The 24359-nt window shown below is 42.4% G+C and overlaps 1 protein-coding gene across 1 annotated transcript; it reads right to left on the bottom strand.

Moving 5' to 3' along the window:
* Positions 1–5838: 5838 nt before the first annotated feature.
* Positions 5839–9597, bottom strand: LOC143563331 (uncharacterized). Its single transcript, XM_077050896.1, has 2 exons — positions 6792–9597; positions 5839–6571 (listed from the first exon to the last, which is right to left on the bottom strand). Exons 1-2 carry the CDS (start codon positions 9580–9582, stop codon positions 6117–6119), a joined length of 3246 nt encoding a protein of 1081 aa, XP_076907011.1. The 5' UTR covers positions 9583–9597; the 3' UTR covers positions 5839–6116.
* Positions 9598–24359: the final 14762 nt, after the last annotated feature.

The following is a 24359-nucleotide window of genomic DNA, read 5'->3' as shown; positions in this document are numbered from 1 at the left end:
GAGTATAATTCGTTTTGCTGATATCACTTGTCTTGTTTTATCCAGAAAGCAAGGAATACATCCACGCCGCCTATGACGAGTATACGGAGGGTGGCTCTGTCGCGCTGAGCGCTGGGGAAGTTGCTTTCCCTAATCGCTTCGATGATATGTTCATCCCTGTCGATTTAGAATTTTGTTTTGACAGCGATGCGCCTGGTAAGCCTTTGTATTTGTGCTTAGGCCCTTAGAGTACCAAATTTGGTTTTAACATTTCTGTTGCGCGTATTGTAGATGCGCTCGCTAATTATGAGTTGGATCTTGTGGAAGAGGAAGTGGAGGAGGAAGAAGCTGAAGCGCAAAAACTCAAGCGCAAGGCTAAAGGCAAAACTGGCGCAGGGGCCAGTAAAAAACAGAAAAAAGATGATGCCTCTGTTGCCCAGAATCTTCCTCCTACTCAAGTGAAGGGACTTGAGAAAACCAAGGGTTTTACTTCCCAGTTTTCTTCGTCTTCTTTGCCTCGAGGTGTGGGCAATCCTCCAGTCCACACGAGGTATGGTGCTGCCACCTCATCTCTTCGCGCGACGGACAAGGGAAGCGGCGCTGCGCCTGCTGTTTCGTCTTCTCCAACAGGTATACTTTGTTTATATTTTGTGGTTTTATGAGCGTGATTCCGATAGAGTTATTAATGAAGCTTTGTTCACTCAAATGTTTGTAGAGCCGGCAACGTTGGTGGCTCAACCTCAGGCGCAGCAAGGTGCCGAGGCTACGCCTAAGGTTGTATTGAAGTCCCCTGTTTTACCCTCGAAAAGGGGGAAAATGGACTTCATGGCGATGCTTAATTCACGAACTGCGGTGCGCCAATGTATTTATTGCGCTTTGATTGTCTGATTTTTTCATTTAGTTCAAGTCATGAATCATTTCTCCTTGTTGGCTTTTTCATAGGAATTATAGCTGGCACACAAGCTGCTGGTGGCACTGCTAGCGCTGGCGCCTTTAGTTCAGCTCCTGCTCCAACAAGTACTGAATCTCCCCTCATTGGGATCACTAAGGAGCAGGAGACTATTTTACGCGCTGATCTAACAGCGTCAAGACCTCCCTCACCTCCTCCTGCGCGCAACCCTCCTCGTGAGACTATTTTTGACTTTTCCAAGTCGCAGGAGAAGAGACCTGTTATAGAGGATGATGAGGAGGTCAATTTTGAAGATTCTGATGGTGGCCGCGTAAGCCCTATAGCGCCACGAGATTTCGTGGCGCAGCCTTCTTCTCATGGGGTAGGCAGGAGCTCACCAGCTGGCGCTAACCTTTCTGCCGGTTCTCCGCAGGTATAAGTTTATTTTGCTCCGCTGTGCAGACTTCCAAATTAGTGTTTAGATAACTAAAACCTTTCTTTGCGTTGCTTTGTGTTTGTAGGGAGCCGATCACATATACCGCCCGAGCTGGAATATCATGGGCGTATGTGAAGACTTTTGGGCTCACTCTGTTCCTCCCGCTGAAATGAGGTTTCAAGAGGACCGCGCTCGCGTGGACTTGCTTAATGACCACCTTTTTGCCGGGTCTGCGTTCTTTGCTGCCTCCCAAGAGCTTCGCAATGATTATATAAAGGTACGTGATGCCCTTGCGGAGGCCAAGCAAAAGGCTAAGATTTCTGCTTGGAATCTTTCTGATGCCCGAGAGAGGGCTGATAAACTCCAAACAGAACTTAGCGAGAACCGGGCAAGTGCCAACGCTGCTTTTGTGAAGCGTGGGCTTGAGCTGCAAGCTGCGCAGGAGAAGCTGCAAGCGGCAGAGGCAGACGCGGCCAAGTACACGCGTCAAGCGCGTGACCTGGAGTTGGAAGCAGAGGTGCGTGACCAAACTATTGCGCAGGTTAATACTGACAAATCTTTATTGGAGAGTGAGGTTGCGCGCCTGAAGAAAGAGCTCGATGCTGCGCGAGCGGAAAAGAATGAAGCCTTGGCGGCAACGGCGTCTGACAAAGAAGAGCTAAAACAAGCCAAGGAAACTGTTGAGTTGTTAAACTCTCAGATCCCTGCTCTTGAGACGTCTGTTTCTTCCCTCGCGCAGGACCGTCAATGGCTGATTTCACAGGGTGTGACTCGTTGCGCTTATGCGATGAAATACTCAGACGAGTTTCAGACTCTTGTGATGGATTGTAATGCGGCGTCGCGCTTGGTGGGTCAAGCTGAAGGGTTTAAGGATGGTTATGAATATGGCATGCTAAAGAAGAATCCATCCGACTACCCTTATCAGCTCGACGTTGTCTGCGCTGACATGGCTGAGGTGGGGGAGAAGTACCTGAATACTCCAATTCCCATCCTTGAGCAGGTACTTTAACCTTAATGAGTTTACTTGACTTATTTTCATAATCTTTTGTACTCATACTGTTCCTTGTGACTTGCAGATAGCCGCGCTTGCTGACCAGCCCGATCTTGGCGCTTTAAAGAAATTACTTGATGAATGTGAAGGGACTGGTGGCAATGATGATGGCGCGGGCAACACTACCTCTGCCAGCGGCTCTGGCGTGGCCAAAGGACCTACTCCTGACGCTATCATAATAGAAGACGACTATATTCAAGACGAACAGCTTGATTATGGTAAGTTTGGAGATGACGAGGAGCGAGCTGCGCCAGATGCTGAGGGAGGAAGTAATGATGAGGACGATGAAGAGGCTGATATTGATATAGAGACTTGAAAAGCCCTTCTTGTTTATTTTTTTTTTATTTTTTTTTGTATTTGTAGTTTTTACCTCATCATTTGTAAATTTGTAAACTTCTATGTTTTTGGAATGAAATTTTGTTTTTTCCTTATTCGCATCTTGCGCATTCCCAATTCATCTCTTTATATTGCATGTTTGTGCTCGTTGAATATAAGATATGTTTACACATTGAAACTTGAACAAGGTTGTAAGGAAATTATTTTATTTAATCCTTAACAGTTGTCATATTTCAAGTTACTTTGCAATATTCTGAATATGCTGACACGTGCCTTAGCATTTCATTGTTCCTCTTTTGCGCGACGTTATCGTGCATTTATTATAGGGAATTATGAATGAGTTTTTTAGCCTTTACGTGTCAGTATGTGTTACTCTGCTTATATCCATTATAATCCCATGCGCGGCCCCGACCTGAGACCTTAACAACTATGCTTTGGCATGTGCTTTGCCTTAGTTGTGCTTAGGTATTTTTATGGTCCAGCTGCGTAATACGTAGGATGGATGCTATGAGTAATTTGAGCTAAGGCTCATATTATTGGGCTAAGGCCCTGACGTTTTAGAGTTAAAACTCGTTAACGCGTTTGAGCTTGAAGCTCGCGCATGTATGTTTTACTTCGTTTTATTTTTAATTTGATGTCAATACAATGTTGTCATATTGCTCAAAATTAATAAAGGGAAGTGTGAAACATGTATGCAAAAGGTAATAAAACGCATATTAAGAGAAAATAGCGCGTATCATTATTCATAATGGCTTAAAAAGCCTTGATTACAATCTTGACAACTTTTACATGAAACATTTTCTAAGTTGTGTTGCGTTCCATGTGCGCGGGATCTTCTTTCCATTTAAATCTTTTAAAGCGTATGCACCTTTACCCAATTTCTTCCGAGACTTGATAAGGTCCCTCCCAGTTGGGAGACATTTTTCCCGGGGGTATTGCGCGACTAGCTTCATTGTTTCAAAGGACAAAATCATTCTTCTTGAAGTGGCATTCTTTCACGCGCTGATTGTAATATTTTTCTAGTTTTTTCTTGTATTTGGCTTCACTGATGATAGCCGCCTCTCTGCGCCCTTCAAGTAAATTGAGATCCAACCTCCTTTCTTGCTCATTATCCGTCTTAGTCTTCATGAGCACTCTATAGGATGGGCATCCAATTTCTGCTGGAATCATAGCCTCCGTTCCATAGGTTAGGCTGAACGGGGACTCGCCATTGCTGGTTTTGCTTAATGTCCTGTGCGCCCACAGGACATTAGGTAACTCCTCGACCCATGCATGGGACTCTCCCTCCAACCTTTTCTTCAGCCCATTCAGCAAGCTTTGGTTCGCGCGTTCCACTTGGCCATTCCCTTGAGGGTGGTATACTGAAGTGAAGACCTGATTGATGTGCAATTCCTTGAGCCAACTGGATATCTTTCTGTCAGTGAATTGTTTGCCATTGTCGCTCACGATTTCCATGGCAGGCCAAATGACACAGAAAAACCATCCATATGCCAATCATGAAATGTTTTCAATTCATAAATATATTAGTAATAATGTGGAGCTATTTTATTATTAGAACAAATGAATTGAATAGAATGATAACATAGGGCGTGTCTTTTAAATGCTTTATTTTCAATTTATTTTTATTTTTAATAACTCATAATAAAAACATGAGCATCCTAATCCTAGAAGGTGATATTTTCCTATACAAATGAAAATAATAAGGTTTTGGATTGGTTATGAATGTGGGGGTGGGGGATACATAAGCGGATTGGCATGTGACATGTTAACATGTTTAATGCATGAGTTGTGTTCAGATTGTAAATAAATGGGTGGGCATGTCAGCACGTTTCTATTAGACTGTCTAGTATTTAGGGTTTTTTTTATTTTAGTGGGTTGGCAGAAGTGGTAGAGAATCCCATTAGCTCTGATTCCATGTATGATAATGACAAAAACTCGATTGATGTCCATTCAATATTGGGTTGCAATGTATAGAGCTAAACCGGGCCTGTGGACTCAATACAAAAATCCTAAATACTAGACGGTTTAATAAAGTTTTGACCATTATCTTATAACTCGGAATTTGATAATATTTGATTTATAAGTTAACATGTTTACGACTGTTTACAACAAGTCAATGTGTTAACCACTTGATTACAACTCACTTACAAACCACAACCCGTTTTTATCTATTTGGCCCATTTAGATAAATGGGATACATGGTTTTTAGCATGTCCGGGCTAGGATTAATGACTTTGACAAAAAAAAAATATACACATCATGTTCGGGTTCATATTCAATCCACCGATGCCGATAAAACAAAGACCGGTGAATCACTCTTGCTTGTGGAATCTGCAATCTATGAATTTATGGTTTAGTCATTTACTGCCAATTAAAGTATAATTTAATGTCTGGTTTTCTTGTTGTTTAATTTTACCTACTCATACATTGTCTGCTACTGTTTCATCTTTTTAAATGCCATTAAGAGGACACACAGTTTCTTTCTATGTCCTATACTCCTATGAATACAACCAAACAAGCTATAATGTAGGCTTTTTGTTCATTAATGCATATGATAACTCGATGTCGGATCCACATATCCTCGTCTTTATGGGGTGGAAATGGGTCGGATAAAAAACGGGTCAAGTAAAAACGCATATATTAAATTGTAGCAAAATGAAGTGTTTTTCAATTTTTGTGTAGTACTACTATATTGTATTGTATATATAATTCAACGTGCAAAATTGAAACAGAAAAATATGGATATCATACCTCAAATCCTAAAGACTATTATAAATATACTGTTTCTACTTTAAACAAAAACAATAAAAATTATTGTATACCAATGTCCACTAAATCTCCACATATGTCTAATGATGATTAAGTGCATCGATGGAAAGCCACATGGGGTGCAATAGCCAACATGGCTTGATGGCTAAGTGGATGTTGATGCACAATGAGAGTAGAGACACTAGATTATATTTGCATTAACTTCCAATTATATAAATCCAAATCAAACCAACCATTTCTTTCCATTCTAGTCTACATACACTTGCTGAGTACCAAAGATAAAGACATTTGGGACCATCTCAATTCATTCACACACACTTTTAAATCCTACTTCACAGCAACCTCATTAACTAGCAACATAATTTGTACACAATGATTTTCTATTGTAAAACGCTACTACATTGCACTAAGTTATATATTATTACAAAAAAGCATAGTACAAACACCTAATTGCATAAAAAGGTAACCAATTTCTGTTTTCGGTAACCAACATTAAGTTTCAAATGAAATTTTATGAACGTTTGACGACGTCCTTTTTTCTGGCACGAAGAATGCTGGCTATCTAGATTCTAGAACATAAATCATATTAAAGTTGGATATTTTCTACGCAATAAACGCTAATACAATATTTATAAAATTTCTTCATGAAACATTAGTTAGACGGATTCATCTGAGAACGCGTATGAGCAATTTGAAGAACTTTGTAGAACCATCTTTGTAGTCGGAGTCGGGGATGGAGAATTAACCAACAATTTTCCTTTTAAATCAGCGTCCGCGTTTATTGCATCTTCATGGTGGATCTCCTTGAGCATCGCAACCACATCGTTCATGATCGGGCGGTCATTGGGCCGTGGGCTTACGCAAAGAAACGAGACGGCTAGTGTTTGGAGCATTTCGTGCATTTGCGGGTCAGCTCTCCCTCTAAGCTTGGGATCAAGTATGTCAACCGGGTCCTTCTTGGCATGCAAGTGGTCCTGAACCCATTGGACCAAGTGTGCACCACCTGGCAAAGTTGGATCTAGTGGATGCCTTCCTGTTAGTACCTCCAATAGGACCACACCAAAACTATACACATCGCTCTTTTCACTAATACGCTGTGCCGAGCCATGTTCTGAAAACGATCACGTAAACATATACCCAATCAGCAAAAAGTAGTTAGAACATGAACATTACATGTGGCAAATTTGGTGGGAACAACACGTTGGACCACGCGTCAAAATAAGTTGACATCAATTCATAATGTAATATTTTATGTACAAATCAAGTTGACCTTAGTTAACCCGACCTATATATATTATATAGTCAACAATAATTAAAAAAAAAGACATTACCGGGAGCCATATAACCATAAGAACCGGCTAGCTGGGGTCTCTGGTTTTGCTTCAACGAGCCGTTTTGATCGTTGGTAACGAGTCGAGCGAGCCCGAAATCGCCAAGAAATGGTTGTAGGTTTGGGCCCAACAACACATTCATGGTTTTAACATCTCCATGTAAAATAGGTGGCACACAATCATGGTGTAAATAAGCAAGAGCATGAGCCACACCTAGTACAACCTCGTACCTAGTCTCCCACTCGATTCCTCGTTTCCCAGAACCATGGAGCAACGAACTCAAACTTCCATTAGGATAATAATCATAAAACAAAAGTTTAACCGTTTGGTTCGAACCCCACCCTAATAACCGAACAATGTTCTTATGTCTAATCGAACCCAGTGTCTCGATTTCAGACCTAAATGGGCCCGATTCTTCGGTTGACCACATTTTTTTAACCGCCAACGAATCCCCGTTTGAAGTTGTTACCTTATACACGACACCCGAGCTTCCGGTCCCGATCACATTACCTGTTGTTAAGCCGCTAACGATTTCGTCAATATAAACATCCATCTTTTGATAAAATGTAACATCCCATTTTTCGTTTAATAGTTCTTGTTTCATTAAACTTGTTCTGACCAAAGTGTAGATTCCAAGTAGGACGAGTACCGCGCTAATGCTGACTAGGATTGACATCGCCAGTCTGGCTGATGACCTGGCACGGGCGGTGGAGTTCATTTTATCAGCAGGAGTAACAACCGCGCCGGAAACATAAAGCGCTTTGTTTCCGGCGAGGTCAGAACTCGGGAGGCTTTTAAAAAACGGAGTGTTCGGTAGCTCTCCAGTGAAGTCGTTATACGACACGTTAAGCGAAACGAGGTTTTGAAGGCTCGTTAAAACGTTTAAGTTACCGGTAAGCATATTCCGGGATAAGTCGAGACTCGCTAACTTGCTAAGCCCGATAAACTCATGCGGGAGTTCACCCGAGAACCGGTTACCCCTAAGGTTTAACGCGATTTCAAGCGACGGGATTTCGCCTAATTGTTTCGGGATTTCACCCGAAAACCCGTTATTACCGAGATCTAACAGCTGTAGCTTCCCGCAAGCACGAATCTCCCGCGGAATCTCTCCGGTAAGTTGATTCCTCCCCAAATTAAGCTTCGTTAACTCGGTCAACGAACCGATACTGGAAGTCAACGGACCCGAAAGGCGATTATCCGACAAGTCGAGGAACTGTAAACTCGTCGGAAGCGAATCGGGTAACCCCCCAATGAACCCATTCGAATGCAGATCAAGAAACTCGAGATTCAGACATCCCGATATCGATTTCGGAATCATTCCAACCAATATGTTGTTACTCATATCAACAAAATTCAAATTCTTCAAATTCCCAATTTCCAATGGAACAGTACCTGAGATTCTGTTGCTATTAACCCTGAATCTATACAAATTACTACAGTTTCCGATCTCCGGCGGGATAAAACCCGACAAATTATTCGAAATCAATAACAATTTCGTAAGATTCTTGATCGAAAACAGTTCAGTTGGAATCGACCCTAATAACTCGTTAAACGAAAGATCAAGAGCTTGAAGATTCCCACATTCGGATAAACTCGCCGGGATTTCACCGGTGAGATTATTCCGCCATGCAAAAAACAGAGTCATGCTCTGTAGTTTGCCAATTGTCACCGGAATCTCACCGGTGAGTTGATTATTATCAACTTCTAAATGCGTTACAGAAACACAGCTCGTAATCTCAATCGGAATCTCACCGGATAACTGGTTAACCGATAACTGAAGCTCCTGAAGCTTCAAAAGTGACCCAAAACTCACCGGAATGTTACCCGTCAACGAATTATCCGATAAATCAACCGACATTAACTCGGTACACCACCCGAGCTCAACCGGGATCATCCCGACCAACCCGTTCTGCCATAACAACAAGTTTTCAAGCTTCCGAAGCCCTCCGATCGACTTCGGGATCGACCCGGTAATCGAATTTTGATACAAATAAACATTCCTTAACTCCGTACAGTTCCCAATCTCATCCGGGATCCGACCCGACAACAATGCGGTATAAATCGCAATCGTTTCCAGTTTCTTCAACCTCCCAATACTCGCCGGAATCCCGCCGGAGATACTGGTTTCCGCCAACCCCAACATTACCAAATTACTACAGTTCCCAATTTCCTCCGGTAACTCACCTTTCAAATCTTTATTCCCGCCCGCTCGAATAACCTCGAGATTAGTTAAGTTCCCGATAGTTTTCGGTATCTCACCGGATAACTGGTTATCGAACAAAATCAATTTTTTCAACCTTGTCATACTCCCAATATCATCCGGGATGGACCCAACTAGAAAGTTGGTATTAACCGCCAACGTTTCCAGCTTTGCCAACCTGCAAATCTCTAATGGAATGGAACCCGTAATCGAGTTATCCGAAACATCAATTATCGTAAGCTCGAGATAGTCTCCGAACTGTTTCGGGATCGAACCGGTAACATTTGTTGACTTGATTATCAAAGAGTTAAGAAAGTTGAGCGAGTGTAAATTGGAAGGCAACGGTCCTTGAATATCTACGGAATCCAATTCAATAGCAACGACTTTGGAATCGGAGTTGCATTTAATTCCAACCCAGTTGCATGGGGTTGTGTCGGACGGGTTCCATGATTGCAATGCGTTTGTGGAGGTGTTTAATGATGTTTTCCATTGGAGTAGAGCTTGGCCTTGTGTGTCAATGGAGTGGCAAGTGTTAAGGATTAATGAGAGTAATAATAATAGTTTGGGGATTGTTGAAGTTGTAGCAGCCATTGCTGCTGCTAGTGGTCGTGTAAGAGAAGATGTTGGTGTTGTGTGTTTTATGGGGATTGTTGAGGGGGAAACCCCATGGTTTTGTTTATACAAAATTTGTTCAAGAAGAGATCTGGATCCAATCACACTTTTGTTTTCATATATATAATTAATATATCTTTTTATGTTGTTTTGGTAGTATAGTTTACTAGTAAATTACTTGAGATTAGTTAAGTAAACGCTCTAATTTTGACAATTCAAAGATAGCATCTTTATACAGTTCATTATAAAAAAGACAACTTTAAAGTTATGATGAATGAAAAATTTACTTTTTTTTTTAAATTTGTTCATAACTCTTAGTATGTTATTTGCGTGCCCCCAGAATAGGTTTGTCAGCCACCATGATGGCTAGGTCAGCTGACTAGATAGCCTGACCGAACTTTAAACAGTTAATTTAACGGAAACATGGTGTAAACGTGTCGGGCCGACTGTTTAAGAACTAATCGGAGTTTATGTTAACCCGTGCGGTTTCGACAGATTTTGTGGACACGTGGCTGGATTTTGATGGTTGCATAACCCATCGGATGACAGGTTTTAATTATACGATTGACTGTTCTTGGATGGTCATTTTCGAAATGATGGTTAGTCATGGAATCTTGTCCGTTTGTTATTTTCTCTAAGTAAATGATGTAATAACTAAAACAAAATGATTACCAAATGATTAAAACTTGTTCGCACATCATGTTTACCGCAACACATGTAAGTTTTACTAGACATTAACATCATTTTTTCTTATAGGAAGTTTACTAAGCTGGATGTTACTACTCTGGTTTGATTATCAGTTGCTATTCTAGATTTATATATATGTTTAGTAATTTGATGTTGTATTAGTTTTACACGTATGCTTGTTTTGTTATTTTATGCTTAAAAGAAATTCTAGTTTGAAAAGGTTAAAAAATGGAAAGAGTATTTCTTATGCTATTTTTTTTTTTTCTACAATCATAGATTTTTATATTTCATAGAAACATCCAAACGATTTACAATGAAGTGGCAGGTAAGCGGGCAACAAGCTGCACCGTAACCTCCTCTTGCATCTCTAAAGTGTAAACTTTAAAACTATATCAACATATTTCCACCAGTTGTGGGTATTTTAATAATATTATACGCGGTGGGTGGTATGTTGTTTCTTTGTTTCTTTTATCTCGTTCCTCTTTGAATGTTTTTGAAAGTTACTAACTAGTAAAAGGTAGATATGGTGAAGAAACACTAACCGAACCCTGGCAGATTACGGGTAATCTTGGGGGTTAGGATGATGTTTCCCACGAGGGGTTAGACCCTTGGAAGATGGTTCTTCTGACAACCTGCAAAATAGACACCGTGAGCTCGTCACTGAGAAGGGGGGGGTTCCTCCTTGTGACCACCCTCCGGCGTGAGAATCAGACTAGATTGCTCTTTAAATATAAAAGTATATTAAGAGATTGCTAGAGCAGATATCAGGTATAATATGATGATAATGTGATAAGATATAAGATACAAGATGATGAGATAAGATCATACCATTGGGGTATTTATAGCCGAAGGTAGGTTTCCAAGGAGGTATGGCCGGCTGAATAGTAATCCTGTTCCACCAACTGTAGCCTACGCACGTGCCATGCTGGTAGTTGGTGAGTAGGCAGCGGCTGACAGTGACCAAGCCGGCTGTGTACTATTCATGTTCCACCAACTGCCGGCTACGCACGTGGTATGACAGGAGTTGGTAGAGTAGGCAGCGGCTAATAGTGGCACAGTACAGGAGCATGCTGCTCGCCATACTGTGTCAATAAGCTGTCGTATCTTTAGTCAGATCTTTTTCCCATACCTCGTCAGGTACAGTACAGAAGATCTTCCTGTATTGTACGGACTGGCTTATTTGGGCGGGAGTATTCCCCCTCCCGCCCTTGTGCGGGATGGTTCCCGGCTTCGCTCATTCCTTCAGGTGACACTGAGTGATTGAGAGCTAAGTACCTTGTGCGTGTAGCCTTGCTGCGCGGGTGGCCTTCCCTGATGGCTTGTATCCGAGGCTGCGGGGACAGGCGGAGTCCTTCACCATTGGGAGGCATTTCCTGCGGGACCAGCTTGCGTACTGCGCGTAAGGACGTCACGTCTCTGAGCATGGTTGGTCCTGCGGATCCAGTTGGTCTCTGCGCAGACGTCCCTGTTTAAAGTGAGTCTTGCGGGTCCAACTGGGCTCTGCTGGGACCTACCTCTTCAAGTCCCCCCAGTCCAATGTTCTTCTCATGCGTGTTTAATAAAGTGAGGTGAACTTTTGGACTTAAGCAAAGGGTTTTGAAAAGGGTTTTTTTAAGGTTTTCCATGGGGATTCTTCCCGCGGAAGTCCTTGTCACTTGCAGAAATTCCCGAGTTTCCTGCTTGGTCTTTGGGTATGATGCGGGTAGGTCTGTAACCTCCTCGCAAGTCAGGAGCGTTGAGTCCCACTTGTGTAGATTCTCCATGAGGTCTTGGTAGTTCTGAACATAGTGATCAATTATGTTATAACTACCAGTTCCATCTTGGAGTTTCAAACAATGTAGTTCTCGACGGTCCCGCTCTGCGGGGATGTTATTTCCGTTTCCGCAAGCATTGCCCGGAAGATCCTTCTTGGTTTCAATTCCCTGCGGAGCGCTAGGTATGTGAAGGGTTTTGCCTTAACACTGTACCCGCACTCGTCTTACGGTTACTTTACTTCCAAGGAATTCCTGGCGTCAATTCCCTGCGGGTGCTCAGTATGTGAAGGGTTTTGCCTTTACACTGTACCCTCATCCGTCTTACGGTTACTTGTTTGCCAAGGAATATTTGGTTTCAATTCCCTGCGGGTGCTAGGTATGTGAAGGGTTTTGCCTTTACACTGTACCCGCATCCGTCTTACGGTTACTTGTTTGCCAAGGAATATTTGGCTTCAATTCCCTGTGAGTGTTAGGTATGTGAAGGGTTTTGCCTTTACACTGTACCCGCATCCGTCTTACGGTTACTTGTTTGCCAAGGAATATTTGGCTTCAATTCCCTGCGGGTGTTAGGTATGTGAAGGGTTTTGCCTTTACACTGTACCCGCATCCGTCTTACGGTTACTTGTTTGCCAAGGAATATTTGGCTTCAATTCCCTGCGGGTGCTAGGTATGTGAAGGGTTTTGCTTTTACACTGTACCCGCATCCGTCTTACGGTTACTTGTTTGCCAAGGAATATTTGGCTTCAATTCCCTGCGGGTGTTAGGTATGTGAAGGGTTTTGCCTTTACACTGTACCCGCATCCGTCTTACGGTTACTTGTTTGCCAAGGAATATTTGGCTTCAATTCCCTGCGGGTGCTAGGTATGTGAAGGGTTTTGCCTTTACACTGTACCCGCATCCGTCTTACGGTTACTTGTTTGCCAAGGGGTATTTTCCCGCTTACTTTTTAATATGTTTTTAAATTTTGAATTTTTGAAATTCGAAAGGTTGGTGGAAAGATAGGAACAGTCCAAACCTCTGAAACGTCGTGCGACGGTTTCTTCTGACTGGGTCAGGATGTGCAGGAAGTTATGGTGACGTGACATTATATGGTCATTCCAGACGCTTTTCCAGGCGCGTGGGCGCGATTTTTCGGGCGCGTGGCCGCGAAATTAACGGCACACGTCCTTTTGACAGCTGTTGCCAGCTTGCTTTTTGCCACGCGTCATAGTTTTATTGCACCTTTGATTTCTCTCTCTTCCGCATTAAATTCACCGTATTAATTGCGATTACTATATAAAGGGGAAGAGGGCTCTTTGTAATCCACACTTTTCACTCTTCATCTCTTCTTCTTAGCGATTTCCGGCAAATACTTTCCCTTTCAGGCAAGCATTTTCCCGAAATCGTTTTCTTTCTTCTGCAAGATGTCTCATGAAGCTGAGGCTGTAGCTGACGACCGGAGTACTGCTGGCGAGTGCCAGTGTGCTCTGCCCGGCGATCAGTACCGGTACATAGTCAGGAAGTTCATGCTCGATCATCTCGAGCCTGAGTTTCCTGAATCTCACCAGACCGTGTACGATGCCCCCAGAGGCAAGATCGGGGTTTATGCTGCATTTTTTGTCTATGGGAATCTTAGATTCCCATTGACAAAATTTGTTTACCGTGTCCTTGAGAGGCACGGTGTTCATTTGACCGAGCTGCACCCCATGGCGGTTGCCAAGATCCGGCACTTCGAGTGGGTGTGCCGGATTTTGGGCATCGAGCCCCATGTGGACCGTCTGATGACCTTCTATACTTGGAGGTGCATCCAGGGGTGGTACTCCCTGACAACCCGTATTAAGGGTTTGAAGATATGCGCGACCGAGCGTAGCCTTCGCGCGTGGAAGAGGGAGTTCTTCTACATTTCTGCCCGCGCCATCCCCCTTGCCATGAAATTTAAAAATGGCCAAGCAATTCCGAGCCTTCACGCCGTCAATTACCAGGAGGCGGAATGGTTCTCGAGGATATCCCGGGTCTAGTCTCCGGTTTTCCGGTTTCCGGAGTCCGGGATGGTGATGTTGGGGATGAGCCGGGTATGGAAAGAGGCTGATGCGCAGAAAATCCCAATCGTCCTCGAATACGGTTCGAACTTTATTCCTTACGGTATGCTCCACTTCTTTTTGTTTGATTCATAATTTTTTCTAACTTTTCTTCTTTCAGAGGGGAACGATTTGGGGTCGCTTCTGTACCCGCGGGAGGCTGATGGTCCCGCGCGGATGGGTACTCGCGCTCTAGACGAGGGCGAGTTGCCCATCCTGGAACAAACGGCGGATCAGTTTGTGGAGGTCTATCCGCAGGGCCACGAGATCTTGAGCCACCGGCGGCCAGGTAAGGCGATCTTCTTTCCTCAATCCCTCAATGCTGTACCTGCAGCTGGAATTCCTGACCTGTCTTCTTCTGAGGAATCCTCAGATGCTCCCCCGTTGGTGCGGAAGAAGAAGGCTGTCGGCGGGAAAGGGAAGGAGAAGGCCTCCACAGCTGATCCGGTGGTTCTATCTGACACCGAGTCAGGTAGTGAAGAGGTGGCGGGGAACCCTGGTGGTGAGAAGACCACTGTTCCGGAGGCTACAACTGTTACCTCCGGAGAACCCGCGACGACGACGGTGACCGGTATCAAGAGGCCGGCTCCATCGGGTTCTTCCCCGCCCGTCCGTACGTTCAGGCTCAAGAAAACCCGTAAGTACCATAACTTTTGTCTTTGTAGATATCACTTCATAATTTATCTAACACTTTCTTCTTTACGCAGGCGTGGATGTTGACGCATTCCAGGGTGGAGCGCAGAGTACTCCGCCAATGACGGTAGGCTCGGTCAGCCTACCTGAGGCGTCGACCCAGGTGCCTACGCCTGCATCCGCTGGTTCAGCTGCTCCTGAGCAGGCTGTTCCAGCCGAGATGACGTCACCGCCGGCTGTGAGTGCGATTTTTACAGCATCCTTCACAGAGCCGGCGGTTACTTCTGCTGCTGAATACGAGGCGGCGACTGCGGCGACAACGGCGACCACGGCAGCTGCCACCATGCCCGCGCCACCGGCACCGATGGCCGGACCATCAGGTACGCGCAGGGCTTCCCGCCGATCTCTGCCACCTTCCCGTCTGCCTGACCTGTTGGATGGATTTCCTTTAGGTTCAGGTGATGGGTTTGGCGGCTATCGGCCTGTCATTGACCCTACAGGTATGTAGGGTTCTTCTGGCCCTTATACATATTTTTCATTTTTTCCTAACTGCTTTGTTTCTTTTGCAGTGTCGGATTCCAATGAAGTGTATGTTCCTCGATGGAACATACGCCGAGGAACAACCCTTCGCACGCCTGTGGAGTGCGTGGACTGGGCTCGTCACGCAGCTCCCAGCGGTGCGTTGGGGGAAGCCATGGCTAGCTATCAGAAGGGTAGGCTAACCAATGAGCTTCGGGTTCTCCAAGCCCGGATGCAGCCACGCGTCGAGCTGCTCTGTCGTGAAAACGACAAGTTAAGAGCAGCTCGAGCCAAGGAAGTATCTCAAGCACGGGCTCTCCGTGAGGAGAACCAAAAGTTAACCGCAGCTGCTGCGGAGAAGGAGAAGGCCTTCAAGGCCCTCGAGGTTGAGGTTCAAGCGCGACTCGAGGCCCGCTCCAAGGCTGCCCAAGCTGTTAATGAACAGCTTCGGCTGGCTAAGGAGACTGCGAGGAACGCGACCGAGAGGGCCACCAAGGCTGAAGCTGTTGTTGAGCCTCTCCGCCTGGAGAATGAAGAACTTAAAACCAAATTAAAGGCTCTTCAACAGGCTCATGATGCCTTGGCCATGGAGGATGCGAAGAAGCTCCAGGAAATTCTGGACCAGAGGGGGGTGCTTGACCACGCCGAGCGGAAGCTTAAGGGCGTCGAAGAGGCTGCCGCAAGGGAAGTGCTACTTGCCAACCTCACCAAAAGCGAAGCCGAACGCGCCTTCAAAGAAGCTCAAGCTACCCTCCAATGGGTTCTTCGAGAAGCGTTGCCTCAGGTACCTTTAGCTTTGTCTTCACGCTTTCCTTTGTAAAATAAAAAAGGTTCTAAGACTTGTATATTTTTCTTTGTAGGTTGTGCGTCGGGTCTTTTCAGAGACCTCTTACGACGATGCTATGAGCGCAGCCCTCAACGCTTCTCACGAGGATGGGGAAAAGGCCGGCTTCCTGCTTGGTCTAGGGTTCGTTGAGAGAGGCTTCCCGCCCTCCAACTTCCCTTTATTCAATGTGAATACCGAAGCTTCTTATGACCAAGCAGTGAACCAATACGCCGCCTTCCCGCATCCAGTGGTGGAGAAGGTGAATGAAGTAGCTGCTGCTGATGATGGGTTAGCTGTCCTCAAAGCCTTCCTCGAACCACCCCGTTCCTCAGACGGAGCGGGTCCAAGTGGAAGCGGCCCTGAAGCTTGATCCTGAAGATCCCTTCCCACTGCTAGGATAGCTTTGTATAGATAGCTTTGTATAGATTTATTCTTTTTTTAGGCGGGTAGTTATCCGACCATTCTTGTAATACAACATTGTGAAATATAAATCTTTTTGCGTATAAGATTGTTATTTCTTTCTTTGGGTTCCTTGCTTTATAAACTTATGACTTGCATACTTAGTTTAAATTAGCAATTTTCCAAGTGTTTAGAATAAGTTAACCTGTTGAACGTGGTTGATAATGGGTTAAAGTTTTGCTTCCTCTTTCGTGATTGTGCGGGTAGAACCGTCACTTGCACTTAGTAGGATGGCAAAACTTTACCTTTATCTGACCTGCGTGTAGGTTATCTTTTGAGGATAAGTTAGCCTTTGAACGTGGTTGATAATAGGTGTGAAGTTTTGCTTCCTCTTTTGTGATTGTGCGGGTAGAACCGTCACTTGCACTTAGTAGGATGGCAAAACTTTACCCTTATCTGACCTGCGTGTAGGTTTTTCTCATCCTTTGAGGGTAAGTTAACCTTTGAACGTGGTTGATAATAGGTGTGAAGTTTTGCTTCCTCTTTCGTGATTGTGCGGGTATAACCGTCACTTGCACTTAGTAGGATGGCAAAACTTTACCCTTATCTGACCTGCGTGTAGGTTTTTCTCATCCTTTGAGGGTAAGTTAACCTTTGAACGTGGTTGATAATAGGTGTGAAGTTTTGCTTCCTCTTTCGTGATTGTGCGGGTATAACCGTCACTTGCACTTAGTAGGATGGAAAAACTTTACCCTTATCTGACCTGCGTGTAGGTTTTTCTCATCCTTTGAGGGTAAGTTAACCTTTGAACGTGGTTGATAATAGGTGTGTGAAGTTTTGCTTCCTCTTTCGTGATTGTGCGGGTATAACCGTCACTTGCACTTAGTAGGATGGCAAAACTTTACCCTTATCTGACCTGCGTGTAGGTTATCTTTATCCATAAGTTTTTTGATTAACCGTTCAACGCGCGGTTGTCAATAGGTTTGGTTTCCCTTCATGATTTGTGAGATTAAGACCGGCACTTTCATTTAGTGGGATAGCCAATGTTTACCAATGACTGACCTGCGTGAAGGTTTGTCCCGTTTTTGGGTTCGTGCGGGTAAGACCGCCTTCCCACGCAACGACTTCACGTAATGTGAATGCCGTCACCGGTGTTGCATAGTTTAACCGTTCGACGCGCGGTTGTTGATAGGTCTTTTTTCAGTTTCCTCATTATGATTCGTGCGGATAGACCGGCACTTTCATTTTTGGGTGCTGAACTTTTTCCCTTCAACTGACCTGCGTGAAGGTTTTTCTCTGTTACTGGGTTTGTGCGGGTAGGACCGCCTTCCCACGCAACGACTTCACGTAATGTGAATGCCGTCACCGGTGTTCAAAAAGTAAAAATGTATAATCATCTGCTTCGATGTTCTAAAGAGAATCATGTCCATTAGAAGTGGCTCTTGGCCTTTTCTTTACAAATTGGAATTGATTTACATGCAAACTGTGTAAATGAGCTCCCTTCCGTGTTGGGATGGGAGTGCCATCGAGCCGATACGCACCTGGTTCGGGATCTCGTTCTTTACGCAGCATGTAGTCTCGACATTGAAGCTGGAATTTTTATTCGTGTTTTCCCCAGCTGGGGTCCTACGCGCACCCGCCTGCTCAGCTTTTATTGCGCCACGAGGTGCGCGAGCGTCCCATCTCTGACAAATGCTTCGACCATGTCCTTTACGTCTATGCATTCTTCAGTGTTGTGGCCTTTGGTCCTGTGAAAGTCACAGTATTTGCTCCGATCAGCGTCGTGACGATGTCGGATTATTGGAGGCTTTGGCCACGGGAGCTCTTCAGTGGCGAATATCTCAGCGGCGCTTTTGGTGAGTGGCGTCCATCTGGAGTTCCGGTGCGGCTGTACATTATCCCTTCCGCCCAATCGATGTTGTAAGCCGGATGAGGTGTCAAAGTTTACCCTTGACTGCCAAATGCCTAGCTTCCGCTTTTTATTTAGTCGGGCGGTGAGGACGTTGTCTTCTCTCGTCCTCTGGGTGTAGAGGTTTGTGCTCTGTGGGAGATCTCTACCCAGTTGCTTCTCCGTTTCCGCATAGCGTTTTGCTGCTGTCATGATGGCATCCCATGTGGATGGCATGCCATCTTTACCCGTTAGGGTGCGGATGAGCTCTGGGTCATGCGCGCCCTGGATGAAGGAAGCGCGAACAAGATCTTCGCTGGTATTACCCAAACTTAGCTTCTTTGAGTTGAAGCGAGTGATGAAGTTTGGCAGAGATTCATCCTCTTCTCGTATGCATTTGAGGATTGTCCATTGCTCCTCGGTGTACTTCCGTTGTTGGCTGAAGTGTTGGCTAAACTTCTGCTGGAAGTCTGCCCAGTCGTAGATGTGGTTGACCGGTAGACGATCGAACCAAGCTCTAGCAGCCCCAACCAGCGTCATTTGGAACATGTAACACCACGTGGGTTCCGTCCAATTGCTGACGGTTGCCCCCGCTATGAACCTGTTCAAATGATCGTCTGGATCAGATATACCGTCATATGTGCCTATGTTAGGCATTTGTTTGGCACTCTTTGGGGCGATTGCTTCCGCAATGTCCCTTGCAAATTTGGACGTTCCCGCATTTGCAACGTTTGGTCTGAACGTTTTGGAGAAGTCTCGTGGACTTCCACCTGTGCTTTTTGGTTTGAAGGCTTGTCCAAAATGCCTTTTCGGTTGGGATTCCGTTTCATTACGCTTCCCTTTTGCCCTATGGCGAGGGTTCGCGTCGGAGTCGGATTCCTCCGAGTCATCCTCCCAGTATTCGAATTCGTCGGCCTGTTGTACGGAACGCAAGCGTTCGTCCAACTCAGCCTGTAATTCCTTTTGTCGTGCCTCCGCCCATGCTTTAACTTCATCGAGAGTCTGGCGGGGGAGTCTTCGTTTCTCAACCTGGGTATCAGTGGATCCCAGTAGGCGATCATTTACTGCACTTGCCCCAGCTTGAGTAACTGGGGTAGTGTTCGTAAAATTTACTTCACTTGCCCCGGCTTGGGTAACCGGGGTAGTGTTTGTAAAAACTGTGTTACCGGTATTCCCCCCAGTGGCTGGGGTTGTGGTTACCGGAATTTCTCTAACCATCTTGGAAGTTTGAAAAAACTGGAGAAAAGATAAAGTTCTAGCTTTATGCACGGATGGCGCCAATGAAGAAACACTAACCGACCCCTGGCAGATTACGGGTAATCTTGGGGGTTAGGATGATGTTTCCCACGAGGGGTTAGACCCTTGGAAGATGGTTCTTCTGACAACCTGCAAAATAGACACCGTGAGCTCGTCACTGAGAAGGGGGGGGGGTTCCTCCTTGTGACCACCCTCCGGCGTGAGAATCAGACTAGATTGCTCTTTAAATATAAAAGTATATTAAGAGATTGCTAGAGCAGATATCAGGTATAATATGATGATAATGTGATAAGATATAAGATACAAGATGATGAGATAAGATCATACCATTGGGGTATTTATAGCCGAAGGTAGGTTTCCAAGGAGGTATGGCCGGCTGAATAGTAATCCTGTTCCACCAACTGTAGCCTACGCACGTGCCATGCTGGTAGTTGGTGAGTAGGCAGCGGCTGACAGTGACCAGGCCGGCTGTGTACTATTCATGTTCCACCAACTGTCGGCTACGCACGTGGTATGACAAGAGTTGGTAGAGTAGGCAACGGCTAATAGTGGCACAGTACAGGAGCATGCTGCTCGCCATACTGTGTCAATAAGCTGTCGTATCTTTAGTCAGATCTTTTTCCCATACCTCGTCAGGTACAGTACAGAAGATCTTCCTGTATTGTACGGACTGGCTTATTTGGGCGGGAGTATTCCCCCTCCCGCCCTTGTGCGGGATGGCTCCCGGCTCCGCTCATTCCTTCAGGTGACACTGAGTGATTGAGAGCTAAGTACCTTGTGCGTGTAGCCTTGCTGCGCGGGTGGCCTTCCCTGATGGCTTGTATCCGAGGCTGCGGGGACAGGCGGAGTCCTTCACCATTGGGAGGCATTTCCTGCGGGACCAGCTTGCGTACTGCGCGTAAGGACGTCACGTCTCTGAGCATGGTTGGTCCTGCGGATCCAGTTGGTCTCTGCGCAGACATCCCTGTTTAAAGTGAGTCTTGCGGGTCCAACTGGGCTCTGCTGAGACCTACCTCTTCATATGGGTAGTGTTTCTTTTCTATTTTCTTGCTTTTCTGTTATGAACATTAAAGGTGTTTTGGCAGTTAGCTTTATGTATGTTAATCTAGGGGCTTGGTACCCTTTCTTGCATCTTTTGAGTTATAGTTTTCATTGGAAGTAACTGTCAGCAATAGACATGTTGTTCAATGACACCCCTATATACGTTTTTACTTTAATACCCATCTCCCTATATACTAACCAACCCTTTACTTGTTTGTTGAGCATGTGATCTCTTTGAGTAAAATGCTTGCATGTTAATCATCCTGGTTCGATCAATTCACTATGTAACAAAAATGACTATCTTGAACCTAAACTCGATCTTTACACAACACATTCCTTTCATGCAAAGATTTTGCGTGTTTCGAATTTAAGTCTATACCTTGGTCACAACTTAATCATACACAGGCCGGTTGGTGTCGATACATCAAAAAGATGAAGGAAAAAGATAAATTTTTTTGACGCGATACAGATAATGGCCTAGTGGATATATGTTTTTATTTGTAATAGAACTTATGATAACTTAAATAAGCCAAATAGTGTGGTGGTCCAATGACCTTAAATATATTTAGGGTGGTCACCACCTAAACAACTCAGGGAGGGAGGGAGGGGGGTCATGCCCATGTTACTGTATTTTAGGCTTATAGTATTCATTGTTTACTAATTTGGATTTGGAGTTGAACCACAAGACAAAGACAACCTACATGTCTCTGGGTCACAAGTTTATGTTACAAACACTCACTTTTAACTAAATCCAACTATAAAGCAAAAGGCAAAGACAACACATATACATGCATACATATAGGTATATATGTGCACACACGTACGTCCTTTGACAACTATAAGTTTCAAATTCAACCATTTAAATCAAAATTCTTACAAATACTAGTTGGGGAACTTTAAGGTGTAAATGAATGGTGTTGGTAATTATCTATGTAGAATAACTATGCATATATGGCTATATTTAAATAAATACTAAGTTTATATACTTTTTATTAATATATGATCAGTGCATGATACAAACTGAAAGACTTAAACCAAAGCATTACATTGTGCACTATTGTAGCTAGATCCAATGGTGATTTAATGAGGGAAAGTTATGAATAAACTAAAATTGATCCATAATATATTGTGATTATGTATTTAAAAATAAGGCTTGTGGTGTTAATTCGCGCATTTGTTGCGTCAAATCATTATTTTATTAGAGTAATTTATTTTCAATCAATTTGTTCTTTATAACAGATTACTATATCATTAGTGTGTTTATTCACGTATTTGTATGTATTCACGTGTTCTTGTGGATATGTTTGATATGTGCAAAAGTGATCAACTGATCATAGTAATTTTGAATTAATGTCATTTAAAATGATGCGTTCCACTAGTATACACGTAATTTTTTAGTTTATGATATATATATATATATATATATATATATATATATATATATATATATTATGTTTGGTTATAGGTTAAACTTTAAGTTTTGTGGTGGATAAATTGATCGGAGAAAGGAAGATTTGGTCATAAAGATGCCTGGGAATTAACTCGAATCCCGGTAATTTAATGTACTTTAAAATCAGAAATAATATAATAAAAGAAGAGAAAGAGGTATGGAAATGAAGCATTGTTTATTGCCAAGATTTAGATCTAAATTGGGTTTGTTTAAAATTTTATAATGTGGATGCCAAATCTCATTCGCTAATGTATGGCACATGCATAGCCCGATTATTCTTAATTTTCTATTTTTTAAATAAACCAAATCTATAACTACTTAATTATTTTTATTAATGGCATTTAAACCAGTTTGGTGTTGAGTTAATATGCAAATACTTTTATAAAGATAATTTGTATTAATTAAATACAATATTTTACAAACTAGATAAGTAGAATAGTAGATAACGATGTGTTAAAAAAATTAATACAATTTAAATGAGTTTACATGTGTTTAACCTAATCTTTTTTGGTTTTAACTTTTAAGTGTATGTTAAATTGTTACTTGTGTGATCAAGTAAGAATAAATTTTAACAAATAATCGGAAATCATCGCCTTTGACCATTATTAGTTTTGTATTATAATATAAGTATGAATTAGCATACAATCTTAAATTTGTATCTTGTTTTATAAATATAAGAAGACACTAATTTAGATTTGAGTTAACATACGTTGTCTTACTATTATAGAATCGTATTGTATAACATGACATTACACACTATATAGTATAGTACAATTAATCAATAGAGGTAGAGTAAATTTGTGACACAAATTAAGACACATTCAACTTCTTTGAGAATGTCAACAGGAATATATTGATTTATCCTTGAAGAAAACTAAAATGGAAGTTTTGTTTGTTTAATATTACGAAATATAACTCTTGTTTAAGGGCATTTTTTTATTTTTTAAATTGAGAATAAATGACATCAAGTGCAAGGAACATGTCTCATGAGATGCTTTTGTAACAATTTTATTTAAAATAAAAATGAGAATTTTGTTTATTTTATTATGTTTAGATCGGCCTCTGCCAAACCTCGTGGGTCATTCTTTGATCACGGACGATATCAACCATAGTTTTCATACTATTAATTAAATAAACATTTTCTTAATATTATAATAGTTTAAATATGGTTTTAGCTTTTATAATACTTTTTAAAATACAAGAAAATTAAAATGGGATCCAAATTTGGGGAAAACATGATGACATAAAAAAAGTTGACAAGCTACTAGACTTCAACCTGTTTTTTTATAAGATGTGTTTTTTCAAAGCGGTTTTCAGGTTATACAAATTTTTATTTTTTTAAAGTATATTTGAATTTTGTTTGAGTTCGGGTCAACTCGGATACACCAACTATGAGAAAATAAACAAAATATACAATATACATCGTAGTGTAACTATCTATTCTAATAAATAACTATCCATTTTTGTCATTTGTCACTCTCATAGATCTCTTCTCTTTTTTCTTTCAACATTTCAATATTGATCCTTATATTTTAAGTCATTTTAATATATGAATTGAAGTTTATTTTTCTTGAATGTAAATCCTATTCCATTCATTCATTAGCATTAATGTTGAAAGATAATAAAATAAGAAAATATCAAAACTGAAGTTGCAGACCTATTAGAATAAAATTTTAAAATCACAGGTATTTAAAATCAAGGTAAACTATAACTTGTTTTTAAACTGGGATTTGAGTAGCAATGCATAATTTTTTATATAAGATTTGTTTCAAATTTGGATTTAAAATTTTCTCATATGTATTTGAACTCAGGAAAATGTGTATTTTCTTATTTTTCTCCATCCATTTTATATAAATATTGAAAACATGAAGAATACATTTTATATATATCTCGATGTTTAGCATTAAATCATTGAAGTTGAATATTATAATTATAATCCATATGAATAACGATTTAATATATGAACTATCATTTATTTATATGACTTTTTTGTGCAGTATAAAATGTTAGCAACAAGAAGATCATTATGTAGTTTTAAATATTTTCTTTCATAACTCAAAACAAAAATGCTCTAGAAACATATATTTTATGACTTGATTTATACTTTTTCTATACATTCAAATATATTAAATTTAATATTCCTTATAAGATAAATTACTTAATTAAAAGCATTTAAATTTTTAAACAAAAAAATCTTTTTCAACCCCTTTCCATTATTTTCGCTTTCCAAAAATCATTTTGAATA

Source organism: Bidens hawaiensis, unplaced genomic scaffold (assembly GCF_021521415.1).
Source record: "Bidens hawaiensis isolate Kalapana, Puna unplaced genomic scaffold, B.hawaiensis_p1.1 tig00021362_1, whole genome shotgun sequence".
NCBI lineage: Eukaryota > Viridiplantae > Streptophyta > Magnoliopsida > Asterales > Asteraceae > Bidens > Bidens hawaiensis.
Note: the sequence above shows the minus strand (reverse complement) of the source record. Positions and strands in the feature narration are given on the sequence as shown.